The sequence below is a fragment of the Pleurodeles waltl genome, chromosome 5 (genome assembly GCF_031143425.1).
Source record: "Pleurodeles waltl isolate 20211129_DDA chromosome 5, aPleWal1.hap1.20221129, whole genome shotgun sequence".
Taxonomy (NCBI): Eukaryota; Metazoa; Chordata; class Amphibia; order Caudata; family Salamandridae; genus Pleurodeles; species Pleurodeles waltl.
Window position 1 is genome coordinate 792,845,073 of NC_090444.1, and position 13,777 is coordinate 792,858,849.

At 46.6% G+C, this 13,777-nt stretch overlaps 1 protein-coding gene across 4 annotated transcripts in view; it reads left to right on the forward strand.

Moving 5' to 3' along the window:
* NCOA7 (nuclear receptor coactivator 7) overlaps positions 1–13,777 on the forward strand; it is a 934,107-nt gene that overhangs the window by 330,382 nt on the left and 589,948 nt on the right. For all 4 annotated transcript variants that reach the window (XM_069234813.1, XM_069234809.1, XM_069234810.1 and 1 more), the window contains exon 3: positions 12,167–12,411. In XM_069234813.1, the coding sequence (XP_069090914.1) occupies positions 12,167–12,411 (245 nt within the window). The remainder of the gene's footprint in view (positions 1–12,166; positions 12,412–13,777) is intronic.

Below are 13,777 nucleotides of genomic sequence, written 5' to 3' on the forward strand. Positions count from 1 at the left end.
TTTTGGTGAAGGTACATGTCAGTATGTCATGCGTGGATCCAAGTTGGCATGGCTCCTTTTAGGTGATACTAGTCACAAACACAGTGGTCAAATGTGGAAGCTTGTCTAACTGATGCATAGATATAATACTCAATGAGTAAGACATAGTGGTGAAGAAGTGATGGAAACAACCACTGTTTTTTGGAGTCGAGCTTCTGATCTCCACAAAGGTGCTGAGAAGTGAGATGAGTGCACGTAGATGTCTCAAAGTGAGCTAGATTTACAAACCAAAGAAGTGTCTCAGAATCAAACTGAGGAAAGTGCTGATCCTGTGGTGAATGAGTCAAGAGTAACCACAGTGAACCAATTCAGTGAAACAGTGAATGACAGGTCTAATCCATGAGAGGCACTGTGCAAAGTGACCAGTGATGACTACAGAAGGGAAGAGTGACCAAAAAGTTGTGAGCGACCGACAACAAGTGTTTCTGCAGAACGTATCCCACAGACTGCCACTGAGGAGACTAAACCAAGTGAACAGAGTGTAAGTGAAGATGAACAGGCAGTAGTCAGAAGATCAAAGAGAACAGTGATGCCTAGTCGGCGGTACTAGGCTCCTGGGTGGACATATTTTGCTGAACTAGCTAGATCTGGCCTTTTACGACGTAGGTGGTTAAGGGACTGTGCCTGCAGAACCCCCATCAATAATGCGGTCCTCCCCTTCCTAGACCAGTTGTGTGTTTTGTGCACAGGTTTGTGTCCTTCCCTATATTTTGACACTGTGCATGGACCTTTCAGATGTTCGATGTGAAGAGTGGAATGAGATTGCAAAATGTATGTGCCCATCCTTTATTTTAGGGTGTGTGGATGATCACATGGGTTTCCCTGACTGCTCCACCAACACTGCAGTGGAAACACTCACTGGTCTAATTTAACAACCACACTATATATGTAAACTATGTACACCACGTTAGGATGACCAAGCTCCACGGATTTCCTGGGAAAGTGGCCGGTTTTACCATCATGGCAAATGTCAATAAAGTTATCATATATCACATTTTTCACATGGAACTGGACTGAACACAGAGGAAGGCAAATATTCAGGTGTTCCAGTAAAGAACTAGTTAGCAGCCAACAACAGAAAGCAATTTAGTAAACACACATGACACTGTGCTTGAATGTTGAACTGAATTCCACTTAGGTCCCATTGTCTTTGTTTTTGCTTATTGATGAGTGCTGTTAATTAGGCCAGTCAAATGTATACTTGTAATTATTGTAAAAATAGTGGTTTTTGTTTTTCAAAATCTGTTCACCCTAACATCAAACCCACAGATATTGCATTCATAGTCACGTATTTCACACTTTGTGAATCACATGTAAACAATGAATTCATACATTTTGAAAATGTCCAGACTTGTCAGATTATATCTGGAAAACTTTGTGAACCCAGCCTGTGTGAATAGATATCTCTTAATTTGTCTCTCAACATGTCTAATCAAAGTCTTTCAATGCCATATAGATAAATCAGCCTGACAGCCAACACCCTCTAATTTAATTAGGAAAAAATGAAAGATAGGCATCAATTTGCCCTCTGAAAATCTCGCCAGAACATCATCAGAGAACACGAGTACGTGGAACGAAGCCGCCCTTGCTGTGGCTAAAACATTTATACAGCATAGAACTTGTGATATAGAACTGTGTTTTACTAGCAAACAATAATAAACTAGCATCAACGTGCTCATAGAATCCATAAGCAGAACACACTAATAGCGCATAGCAGTCAGTAAGCCATTCTGTAGAGCCAGTGACGTGGCTAAATACAGTGAAGAACTTCCCTAAGCCGACGGTAACGCGTCCCATACACTTGACATCTCTTGTTCATAAATACAATTTCTAGATGTAACAGGGTATTGTTACATGGTATTGTTAGCGCAAACACCTCCTTAAAATGCTGGAAAGTGTTGGTGAAGACACCAAATATTCCTAGTATGACCAGTTACTTTTATTTGTAAACGTCTATATTTTGTGCAGACAACTCTTTATCTGTCTAACATTATTGAGAACTCCAGAAAAAATGCGTATAGTCCAAGGTAAATTAGCTCCTGTGACTAGAAGTTGTGTCTTGTTCTCTTGAATGAGAGTGTGAAAAGACTTGAGTTGGACTGCGTCATTAGCGAATTACCTAGGAAGGTGTAAGCGTCTACAAGTGAAAAAGACATAGGACAAGTATTGACAGAAAAGTATTGACCCCAAACTCCTTCCTGTGTATTTCTTTTTGTCTTCCATTTGTATGATGACCTGAATCACGGTATGCAACTAGAACTGTCTATATCCAGACTTAGAACAGGTCAAGGTCAGCTTCCAGACTGCACTACATTTGCTACCCTTATCACTTGTTCAGCACTCCAAACCTCCGTGCATGAACTAAAAACTCTCTCTGACTCATCTTTGGTCATTAAAAACCCTGACATGGTCCTCGTTGGACACAAATATGTTTCATGATTATACAAACGCGTTCTCTTCCACAGTGACTACTGCTTGTATCGCCAGCTCACCTTTGACCTTCACAAATCCAGCTCCCCACTTTAGTTGTCTAGACTTGCTTGAAAACAGCATCATTTTAAATTCCAATCCCCACTCATCTTTGTTGACATGTTCTGGAATGGATACAACCATGTAATTCCCTTTTAAACCACCTGCATTTACCAGAGATCTCTAATAATACAAATCACGTTGTTTTTTTTTTCTTCACACAATGCAGCTGTTAGATATGACAGGAAATGTGCCGGTTCCTTTTTTATGGAACACATCCGTATACATAATGGGAATCTTACAGCTGAGCAGTTGGTCTTGCGCTGTCCTCAACAGACAAAACCCAGAGGCTGCTCCTTCCTCTAAATTTCCTGTTATGGAAAAACCCCAGTTTCACCTCCATGGTCATACATTGAATACAAACATAGGACCAGGTGTACAACACATTTTACTGGTCGCATGATGGGTAAAACGCATTTTGACATGTACCAAAGGTAAAATGTAAAAAACTTGTTACCAACTTGCATCTTGCTTTTGCGATTCGGTATTAAGAAGGGGAGTGTAAAGAGCGTCCCTTCCTAATAGCGAGTCACACTGATATGTATGAATGTTTTGTGACTAGGAATGTGGTCACAACACATTCGTACTTTACTGACTCCTTGACGGAGGCGATAACCCATTTGCAAACAGGAAGGGGTCCCCATGGGACCCCTTCCCCTCTGTGAGAGGGGGCACACACATTTTTTCAGAGGAGGCAGTGGTCCCATGGACCACTGCCCGCTCTAAAAACATGAAAAGAAAATGTTTCATTTTTATTTTTGAAATGCATCCTGTTAGAAATGGGGTTTTTGGTTGGCAGTCAGGTTACCCTCTGTCCAAGCAAGAACCCTCACTCTAGTCAGGGTAAGTCACACACAATCCAAAATTAGCCTGTGCCCACCCTCGGGTAGCTTGGCACGAGCAGTCAGGCTTAACTTAGAAGGCAATGTGTAAAGTATTTGTGCAATAAATCATACAACACCACCCTATAGCACCACAAAAATACACCACACAGTGTTTAGAAAAATATATAATATTTATCAGGATAATTGTAGGTCAAAACGAATAAAGTTGCAATGTGAATTTGTAGAGATATCACTGAAAAGTGATATGAAGTGTCTTAAGTCTTTAAAAAGCAAACAAAGTCTCTTTCAAGCACAAAGTACCTGGTTTGGAGTGGAAAATCTCCTCAGAGGGCCACAGAAGAAGAGATACGTGGAAAAATGGTGTGTGCGTCGATTTCTCCCCAGCACACACGGACTTGCGTCGTTATTTTTCACGTGGGGAAGTCGTGCGTCGTTTTCCGGTGCGCGGACAGTCTCTTTCTGTGGATCGCGGGGATTACCAGATGTCCTGGGTCTGAGCGTGGATTTTCCTGCTTGTTTTCCGGCTGCGCGTCGTTCTGCGGGGCTGCGTGTCGAAATTTCGATCTTACGGCAGGTGTCGCGTCGATTTCTCCTCTGGAGGTCGGGCGGCGTTGTCCTTGCGAAGCCGTGCGTCGAAGTTCCGGTGGTCCTGAAGGCGTCGCGTCGATCAGCGTCAGTGTGCGGCGTTTTTCTCGATGTGGAACAAGCTGTGCGTCGAAAATTTCGGCACACGGAGCGTCCAAGAGAAAAAGAGAAGTCTTTTTGTTCCTGAGACTTCAGGGAACAGGAGGCAAGCTCTTTCCAAGCCCTTGGAGAGCACTTTCACAGCCAGACAAGAGTTCAGCAAGGCAGCAGGCCAACAGCAAGGCAGCAGTCCTTTGTAGAAAGCAGACAGGTGAGTCCTTTGAGCAGCCAGGCAGTTCTTCTTGGCAGGATGTAGTTTCTGGTTCAGGTTTCTTCTCCAGCAAGTGTCTGATGAGGTAGGGCAGAGGCCCTGTTTTATACCCAAATGTGCCTTTGAGGTGGGGGAGACTTCAAAGAGTGGCTAAGAAGTGCACCAGGTCCCCTTTCAGTTCAATCCTGTCTGCCAGGGTCCCAGTAGGGGGTGTGGCAGTCCTTTGTGTGAGAGCAGGCCCTCCACCCTCCCAGCCCAGGAAGACCCATTCAAAATGCAGATGTATGCAAGTGAGTCTGAGTACCCTGTGTTTGGGGTGTGTCTGAGTGAATGCACAAGGAGCTGTCAACCAAGCCCAGCCAGACGTGGATTGTAAGGCACAGAAAGATTTAAGTGCAAAGAAATGCTCACTTTCTAAAAGTGGCATTTCTAGAATAGTAATATTAAATCAGACTTCACCAGTCAGCAGGATTTTGTAGTACCATTCTGGCCATACTAAATATGACCTTCCTGCTCCTTTCAGATCAGCAGCTGCCACTTCAACAATGTATGAGGGCAGCCCCAATGTTAGCCTATGAAGGGAGCAGGCCTCACAGTAGTGTAAAAACAAATTTAGGAGTTTTACACTACCAGGACATATAACTACACAGGTACATGTCCTGCCTTTTACCTACACAGCACCCTGCTCTAGGGGTTACCTAGGGCACACATTAGGGGTGACCTATATGTAGAAAAAGGGGAGTTCTAGGCTTGGCAAGTACTTTTAAATGCCAAGTCGAAGTGGCAGTGAAACTGCACACACAGGCCTTGCAATGGCAAGTCTGACACAGGGTTAAGGGGGCTACTTAAGTGGGTGGCACAACCAGTGCTGCAGGTCCACTAGTAGCATTTAATCTACAGGCCCTAGGCACATATAGTGCACATTACTAGGGACTTATAGGTAAATTAAATAGTCCAATCAGGTATGATCCAAAGTTACCATGTTTAAAAAGGGAGAGAGCATATGCACTTTAGCACTGGTTAGCAGTGGTAAAGTGTGCAGAGTCTAAAAGCCAGCAAAACAGGGTCCAAAAAGTGGAGGGAGGCAGGCAAAAAGTTAGGGGTGACCACCCTAAGGCATGTCAGGTCTAACATGTGTCCCCCCAGCTGAAAGTGGGGAGAGCTACCCGACCTCCTGGGAGCTCTCCTCGCTAAGGCGGAAGTATCTGGAAAGACCATCAGCATTGGTGTGGTCAACCCCTGGGCGATGCTCCACCGTAAAGTCCATCCCCTGTAGGGAAATGGACCACCTCAAGAGTTTTGGATTCTCACCCCTCATCTGCATGAGCCATCTGAGGGGCCTGTGGTCTGTCTGAACCCGGAAGTGAGTCCCAAACAGGTAGGGTCTTAGCTTCTTCGGTGCCCAGACCACAGCAAATGCTTCTCTCTCAATAGCACTCCACCTTTGTTCCTGTGGTAATAGTCTTCTGCTAATAAAGACTACTGGTTGGTCTGCACCCTCCTCATTCAGCTGTGCTAGAACAGCCCCTATGCCATGCTCTGAAGCGTCTGTCTGAACAATAAATTCTTGGGAGTAGTCAGGTGCCTTGAGCACGGGGGCCGTGCACATGGCTTCCTTCAGAGAATCAAAGGCTTTCTGACAGGCCTCTGTCCAATTCACCAACCTAGGTTGTTTCTTGGAAGTGAGTTCTGTCAAGGGGGACACAATGGTACCATAGCACTTGACGAACCTGCGGTAGTATCCAGTGAGGCCCAAAAAGGCTCTCACCTCAGTCTGTGTTCTAGGTGGTTGCCAGGCCTTGATAGTTTCAATCTTGGCCTGGAGCGGCTGCACCCTGCCACCACCTACTAGGTGTCCCAAGTACACCACGGAACCCTGCCCAATCTGGCACTTACTAGCCTTGATAGTCAGGCCTGCCTGTTGCAGGGCCTGAAGCACCTCCTTGAGGTGGAGCAGGTGTTCCTCCCAGCTGGAACTGTAGACAGCTATGTCGTCTAGGTAAGCTGCACAGAAGGCATCTTTACCAGCTAGGACCCCGTTAACCAACCGTTGGAAGGTAGCGGGGGCATTTGTCAGCCCAAATGGCATCACCCAGAATTGGTAATGGCCATCAGGGGTGGAAAAAGCAGATCTTTCTTTAGCCCCCTCAGTCAGGCCAATCTGCCAGTACCCGGAAGTAAGATCGAACGTACTCAGGAACTTGGCAGCGCCTAGCCTGTCAATGAGCTCATCAGCTCGGGGGATGGGGTGAGCATCAGTCCGGGTGACTGAATTGAGACCCTGGTAGTCCACACAGAACCGGAGTTCTGGCTTCGCACCTGGGGCAGTAGCCTTGGGAACCAATACCACAGGGCTGGCCCAGGGACTACTGGATTTCTCAATAACCCCCAAAGTCAACATCTTGAAGACCTCCTCCTTGATGCTGGCCTTCACCTTATCTGACAACCTGTAAATTTTGTTCTTTACAAGGGCACTGTCACCTGTGTCAATGTCATGCACACAGAGGTGGGTTAGTCCAGGAGTAAGGGAGAACAGGGGGGAGAACTGCTCTAACAGCTCACAGCAGTCCCCTCTCTGGGTTGGAGTCAGGGAGTCAGAGAGAATGACACCACCTACTGACCCATCCCCTTCTTTGACAGCGAGGAGGTCGGGGAGAGGTTCACTCTCCTCTTCCATGCCCTCATCGGTGACTAGGAGCATACTGACCTCAGACCTCTCAAAGTGAGGTTTGAGCCGGTTGTGATGGAGGACCCTTAGGGTTTGCCTAGGGGTCTTGAGGTCCACTAGGTAAGTGGCCTCCCCTTTACGCTCCTTGATCTCAAAGGGGCCAGTCCAGCGGTCTGGGAGAGCCCGGGGCTCTACTGGATCCATCACCCAAACTTTGTCTCCAGGTGAGAACTCAACTAGAGTGGCCTTCTGGTCGTACCACTCCTTCATCACCTCTTGACTGGCCTTGAGGTTACTCTGGGCCTGCTTCCAGAAGCGTTGGGTTTGTTTGCGGAGGGCCAGCATGTAGCTGACCACATCCTGGGGAGGGGCCTTGGGAGCTCTCTCCCAGCCCTCCTTAACGATGCTTAGGGGTCCCCTGACAGGGTGACCATAGAGAAGCTCAAAGGGGCTGAACCCCACCCCTTTCTGGGGCACCTCTCTATAAGCAAACAACAGGCAGGGTAAGAGGACGTCCCACTTACGCCTCATGGCCTCAGTCAGGCCACCAATCATGCCTTTCAGGGTCTGGTTTAATCTCTCAACAAGACCATTGGTTTGAGGATGATAAGGGGTGGTAAACCGGTAGGTCACCCCACACTCATCCCACAGGGTCTTCATGTATGCAGACATGAAGTTTGTGCCCCTGTCAGACACGACCTCCTTAGGGAATCCCACACGGGTAAATATTCCCAACAGGGCTCTGGTCACCACCTTTGCAGTCACTGTTCTCAGAGGGATTGCCTCTGGATAGCGGGTGGCATGGTCCACCAAAATCAGGATAAACCTGTTGCCCAAGGCAGTTTTGGGGTCCAAGGGACCAACAATGTCGATGCCCACCCTTTCAAAGGGGGTGCCAATGACTGGGAGTGGGAGCAGGGGAGCTTTAAGCCGTTTCCCTGCCTTCCCACTAGCCTGGCAGGTGGGGCAAGCTCTGCAGAAGTTATCTGAGGCTTTCCTCATTCTTGGCCAATGAAAGTGGGTGTTAAGCCTGTCAAAGGTCTTGTCTTGGCCCAGGTGTCCTGCCAGGGGAATGTCGTGAGCCAGGCCTAGTAGGAATTTCCGGTAACACTGGGGGACCACCAGCACACGGTGTGCCCCAGGACCTGGAATCCTACGCTCACTGTAAAGGAGATCATTCTCTCAGTAAATATGGTGAGCGCCAGAGGCGTCACCTGCTGCGTGGTCTGTGGCCTGCTTCCTCAGACCCTCAAGGGTGGGGCATTCTTTCTGCGCCTTGCAGAATGCTTCCCTGGTTGGCCCCCCCCTCTACTTGCCAGCCAGCAAGTTCAGGTAGGTTACCCAGGGCAGCTATGTCCTCTCCGGTTGGCTCAGGGGCCTCCTCTTCCTCAGGGACCTCGTCTACCACCGTGGGAACATTGGAGGCGGGTTTCCCGTGCCCCTGGCCCCCCTCTTTGGCGGCTGTCTGGGCCATCTTACCAGGCTCCAGATGCCCTTGACTCCCTTCCCGGGCAGCCATGGACCTTGTGGTCATGCAGACCCACTCAGGTAACCCTAACATCTCCAGGTGAGCTCTGAGCTCTACTTCTTTCCAAGCAGTGTGCTCAAGATCATTGCCTAACAGACAATCTACAGGCATGGCAGGACTCACAGCCACTTTCAGAGTACCAGAGCCCCCCCCCCCACTCAAAGGGAACCAGAGCCACCGGTAGGTGACTCTCACGATTGTCAGCGACTATGACCTGGTGGAAGGTATTAGGGACTATCTGCTCTGTTGACACCAGCTGACTCTGGATAGTAGTCATACTGGCTCCTGTGTCACGCAGAGCCTCCACCTTCTGCCCATTAATGGTGACCCACTGCCTGTACTTGGGAGTATTTCGGGGCATGTGGGCTTTGGGCACCATTTCTCTTTCTCCCAGGGACACTAGGGAAATCTCTACCTGCTCCCCAAAGCTATCTGGGTCCATCTCCCCCCCAAGCGCTACACTAGTCAACCCAGGTGTCTGTCCGGTAGTGGACGGTGCCCTTTTGGAGCACTGGGGGTCGCCTTTATAGTGACCATACTGGTAACACTCCATACATTTGGGGTTGGATTTCCCTGACCTATCAAATGTCCCTGGCTTTTTCCCAAATCTGGAGAAGGAATGGTAGCCACCCCCTCCCTGGGAATTTTTTGGGGGGCCTTTTGAGAGTTCCTTATCTGTAAGTTTATCTCCCCCCTCTTTCTTCTGTTGGGAACCCTGGCCACCTTTGTGGGAGTCCCCCCCAGGTACCTTTTTGGACACTCTGGTGCTAACCCAGATGTCCGCCTCCTCAGCAAGCTTCCTGGGATCAGTCAGCTTACTATCTACCAAGTGCTGGTGCAACTCTGTATAGGTAACATTGAGTATATGCTCTCTCAGAATCAAGTCATATAGCCCTTTATAATTATCTACTTTGTTGCCCCGCACCCATCCATTCAGTGCCTTACTGGAAAAGTCAAAGAAATCTACCCATGTTTGTGTGATTTGTTTGGTGCTGTCCCTGAACCTCTGACGGTATCCCTCAGGGGTCAGCGCAAACTTGGCAAGTAAAGTGGCTTTCTGAAGTGGGTATGTGTTTTGATCAGGTTGATCCAATGTGAGAAGTGTGTCCCTCCCCAATGGCGGCACATAACCCCACATAGCTACCCCCCATTGCCCTTCAGGAACCTCATGAGCCCTTAGTGCAACTTCATAAGCAGCTAACCATTTATCTATGTCATCTCCCACCACAAAACTGGGCACCACATTTTTGGGTATACAAACCTTTTCTCCAGCAGGTCCTGTCTGTATGCTGCCACCATTATTGCTGGATTCAGACTGTCTTGCCTTGATCTCCAGCTCCTTGAGACTCAGTTCATGAGCCAATAATAGTTTCTTTTCAGCCAAAGCTCTTTCAGCTTCCTTGGCTTCTCTCTCTGCCCTTCTTTCCTCTTGTTGAGCCTCAATTTTCAGTTTTACCATTTGCAATTGGAACTCCCTTTCCTCTCTCCTTTCCTTTGCGGTCAGGCTTTGCACAGAGACACTGCTCCCTGGTCTGGAAGGGGGCACAATTGCAGTGGTAACATCACCCACAGATAGCAACAAATCCTCTGAGGGGCCATTTTCTGGCTACTCTTCTTCATCATCGTCTTCTAAATGGGCTTCTGCCCAGGCCCTCGGCGCCACTTGAAAGTCCTCCTTTTTGGAGGCCCCTTGGGTGGGTACCCTCATTGCCCTGCAGAACCCTCTTAGCTGTTTGACCGTATATGTATCCAACAGGACTAGGTCAAAGTCTCCTATTTGAGACCCAGTCAGAGACATGTTGAGTGAGGATTTAGTTTTTGAAAATTGTCAGGAAAAACGAATTTGCAAAAAGAGATAAAAATCAAGTTGACCTTCAACTGTGGGTAGGTAGTGAAATACTTAGCTACTGTATGTCACTGCACAAATACAAGTCCTATCCTCACCGCTGATCATCAATGTTAGAAATGGCGTTTTTGGTTGGCAGTCAGGTTACCCTCTGTCCAAGCAAGAACCCTCACTCTAGTCAGGGTAAGTCACACACAATCCAAAATTAGCCTGTGCCCACCCTCGGGTAGCTTGGCACGAGCAGTCAGGCTTAACTTAGAAGGCAATGTGTAAAGTATTTGTGCAATAAATCATACAATACCACCATATAGCACCACAAAAATACACCACACAGTGTTTAGAAAAATATATAATATTTATCAGGATAATTGTAGGTTAAAACGAATAAAGTTGCAATGTGAATTTGTAGAGATATCACTGAAAAGTGATATGAAGTGTCTTAAGTCTTTAAAAAGCAAACAAAGTATCTTTCAAGCACAAAGTACCTGGTTTGGAGTGGAAAATCTCCTCAGAGGGCCACAGAAGAAGAGATACGTGGAAAAATGGTGTGTGCGTCGATTTCTCCCCAGCACACACGGACTTGCGTCGTTATTTTTCACGCGGGGAAGTCGTGCGTCGTTTTCCGGCACGCGGACAGTCTCTTTCTGTGGATCGTGGGGATTACCAGATGTCCCGGGTCTGTGCGTGGATTTTCCTGCTTGTTTTCCGGCTGCGCGTCGTTCTGCAGGGCTGCGCGTCGAAATTTCGATCTTACGGCAGGCGTCGCGTCGATTTCTCCTCTGGAGGTCGGGCGGTGTTGTCCTTGCGAAGCCGTGCGTCGAAGTTCCGGTCGTCCTGAAGGCGTCGCGTCGATCAGCGTCGGTGTGCGGCGTTTTTCTCACCGCGGAACAAGCTGTGCGTCGAAAATTTCGGTGCGCGGAGCGTCCAAGTGAAAAAGAGAAGTCTTTTTGGTCCTGAGACTTCAGGAAAAATCCTTGGCATAGTACTATGTGTGTGATGCGTGGGAACTGTTGTATTTACAAATGCTTATTAGTCTTCTGATACTACACTAAGACCTTTCCCTGCTGTCCAGCCTTCAGCATTATGGTTTGTAACTCGGTGCCTAATTAAGTGTGCAAGTCATTTAATCACTAACCCTGTTCCCCGTCACATGCAAAGGCAGGGAACACAGGATTCAGACATAAAGGGTAAAAGACAGTCACATACATGTCAGATTGTAAATTGTCTTCTGCTTAACAGTAACAAAGACAAAAACGTGTTATTAAATGCTACATTTGTATTAGTGTTACTGCTGTTACCCTCGCAACAAACACACATCGCATTGCAGAGCAGTTTCACTTGTAAATAGGCGGCCCTACAGGCTTTTTTTTTATCTCATTCTTTGAGTTGCACTTCTTTATGCCAACATATTAACTACAAAAGAGTGTTCAAGTAATTCATTTTTTGCAGCGTTTATTGACTGACATTGTCTTTTCTTTTGGGTATTTAGTTTGTAATTAACTGTGACACTCAAACGAATATACATCTTTCGTAGTGGAAGCCTTCAAATAGCCTCATTGTAAGGGTGCTCTAAATAGTCTCATTTGGGGGTGTCCGGTCGAAGCACAAAGGTATATTTTCCTGATTGCTTACTCCGTTAGGCATATAAAGCCAAGCCCACTCACAGAAACACCTTTCCCAATTGCCACCTGTGTGCTTGACATATTTTTCGTAAATTTCAGTATTGATCTGTCACTAATTACCAGATCTTCTTGCATGGTACGGAGTTGAGTCCAGATTCCTTTTACAAAAACTTTTGCATATATATATATTTCAGGTTGAAAAAGAAAAAACAACCAAAACCAAGTGCCGAGGGAACGCTGACTAGCACTCGAGGAACGTCTGCCTGCCAAACACAGCTGGCGGCACAAGACACCTCAAATGAAGTTCTAAAACAAATCGCCTCAGAGCAGAACACGAAAGCAGGAGTTGAAAAGGGAAATGGAGAAGAGGAGAAGAAAAAGAAAAAAAGTCAAGCAAAACAAATCAGGCGGACAGAGCTAAAGAGATACTACAGTACTGGTGAGTCGTTCTAACAAATATCTTACGCCAGTGGTTCCCAACCTTTTGGTTTCTGTGGACCCCAACTTTAACATTAATGGAACCCAGGGACCCCCACGGAATCATCATGGGAATACGGGGACCCCCGTCTGAGTCATTACTGGAAGCTGGGGACCTAATTTGTCAATATTTGTTAATATTTTTTTATTTTCTAGGCTCTTGCGGACCCCCAGGGGTCCCCGGACCACAGGTTGGGAACCACTGTCTTACGCAATTGTTTTTTCTGTCTCTCAGTAGCATATGTATATTAAGCAAACTGTTGCTGCCATTCCTTGCCTCCCTGCGCTTTACAGATTTTAATAATGCAAATTCAGTTAATAGGGCAATTCCAAACTAATGCAGAGGTAAAGTGGCTATTGTCCATATTAAGGTTACCTTACACCTTCAGACAGTAGTCGTACCTCTTGGGTTGGACCCGAATTTAGAGAAGCAGGTGATGACACAAAATTGTTTTTGATTAGTTGCACTTAAATAATGTAATACATGTAACCCTCATTAACTCTAGCATCCATGATATACACATGATTTATTCATTCCGTACTCAAATTTTGTCCCTTTTCAGTTTCACTTTATTCACATTTAGATAAATCAGGGTGAACCGTGTACATATATTTCATTAACTTAGCCAGTGTGCATAAAACTTAGCGTAAGTGAGCATACGTGCTCCTTGCCATTTTGAAATAAGCATTGTATTTACGCTCCCTGTGCATAACATTTTCTGTTTCAGACACCAAAGTCACTGTGTACTTATGTAAAATGTTATTCTTTGCTAGCTTACATTTCAAAGGTCTTAACAGACCGATTAGCTGGGTTGGACTGAAACCTCAACTCCTGCAGTGGGTAAGGAAGCTGAGGAGTTGATATTCCATTGTATGATAGTTGTGGTGGGAGATCGAGTTGCATTGTATTATTTTGGGAGAAGAAGGACCACTCCAGGCACGGAGAGAACACTGGACTTTGATTGGTCAGCATCTGGTGGGAAACCTGAAAATTGTATCATTTTGATGGAGTGTGGTGTTTTAACTGTGCGCAACTTGTTAGATAGTTCGATCACTTGCCCATTTCCACCAAGCCAGGCGGACGTCTTCTCTCATCCGTGGAGACCAGTGGTCCTTCTTTTTCTGCTCGCAGAGTTTCGCTCAAGAGCAAGGGCCTTTCTTCTAATTCTAATTGGAACCTTTATGTGGTTCCTCCTTTGGATCTATATTTGCTGATGTCAACTGTTTTTGAAACTCCCTGACCTACCCAAAACTTTAAGCTTAGAATTACGGTTTTTCCATTATGGAAACAAGTCTTTATTTCACCTTGCACATGATGCTTTTTGATG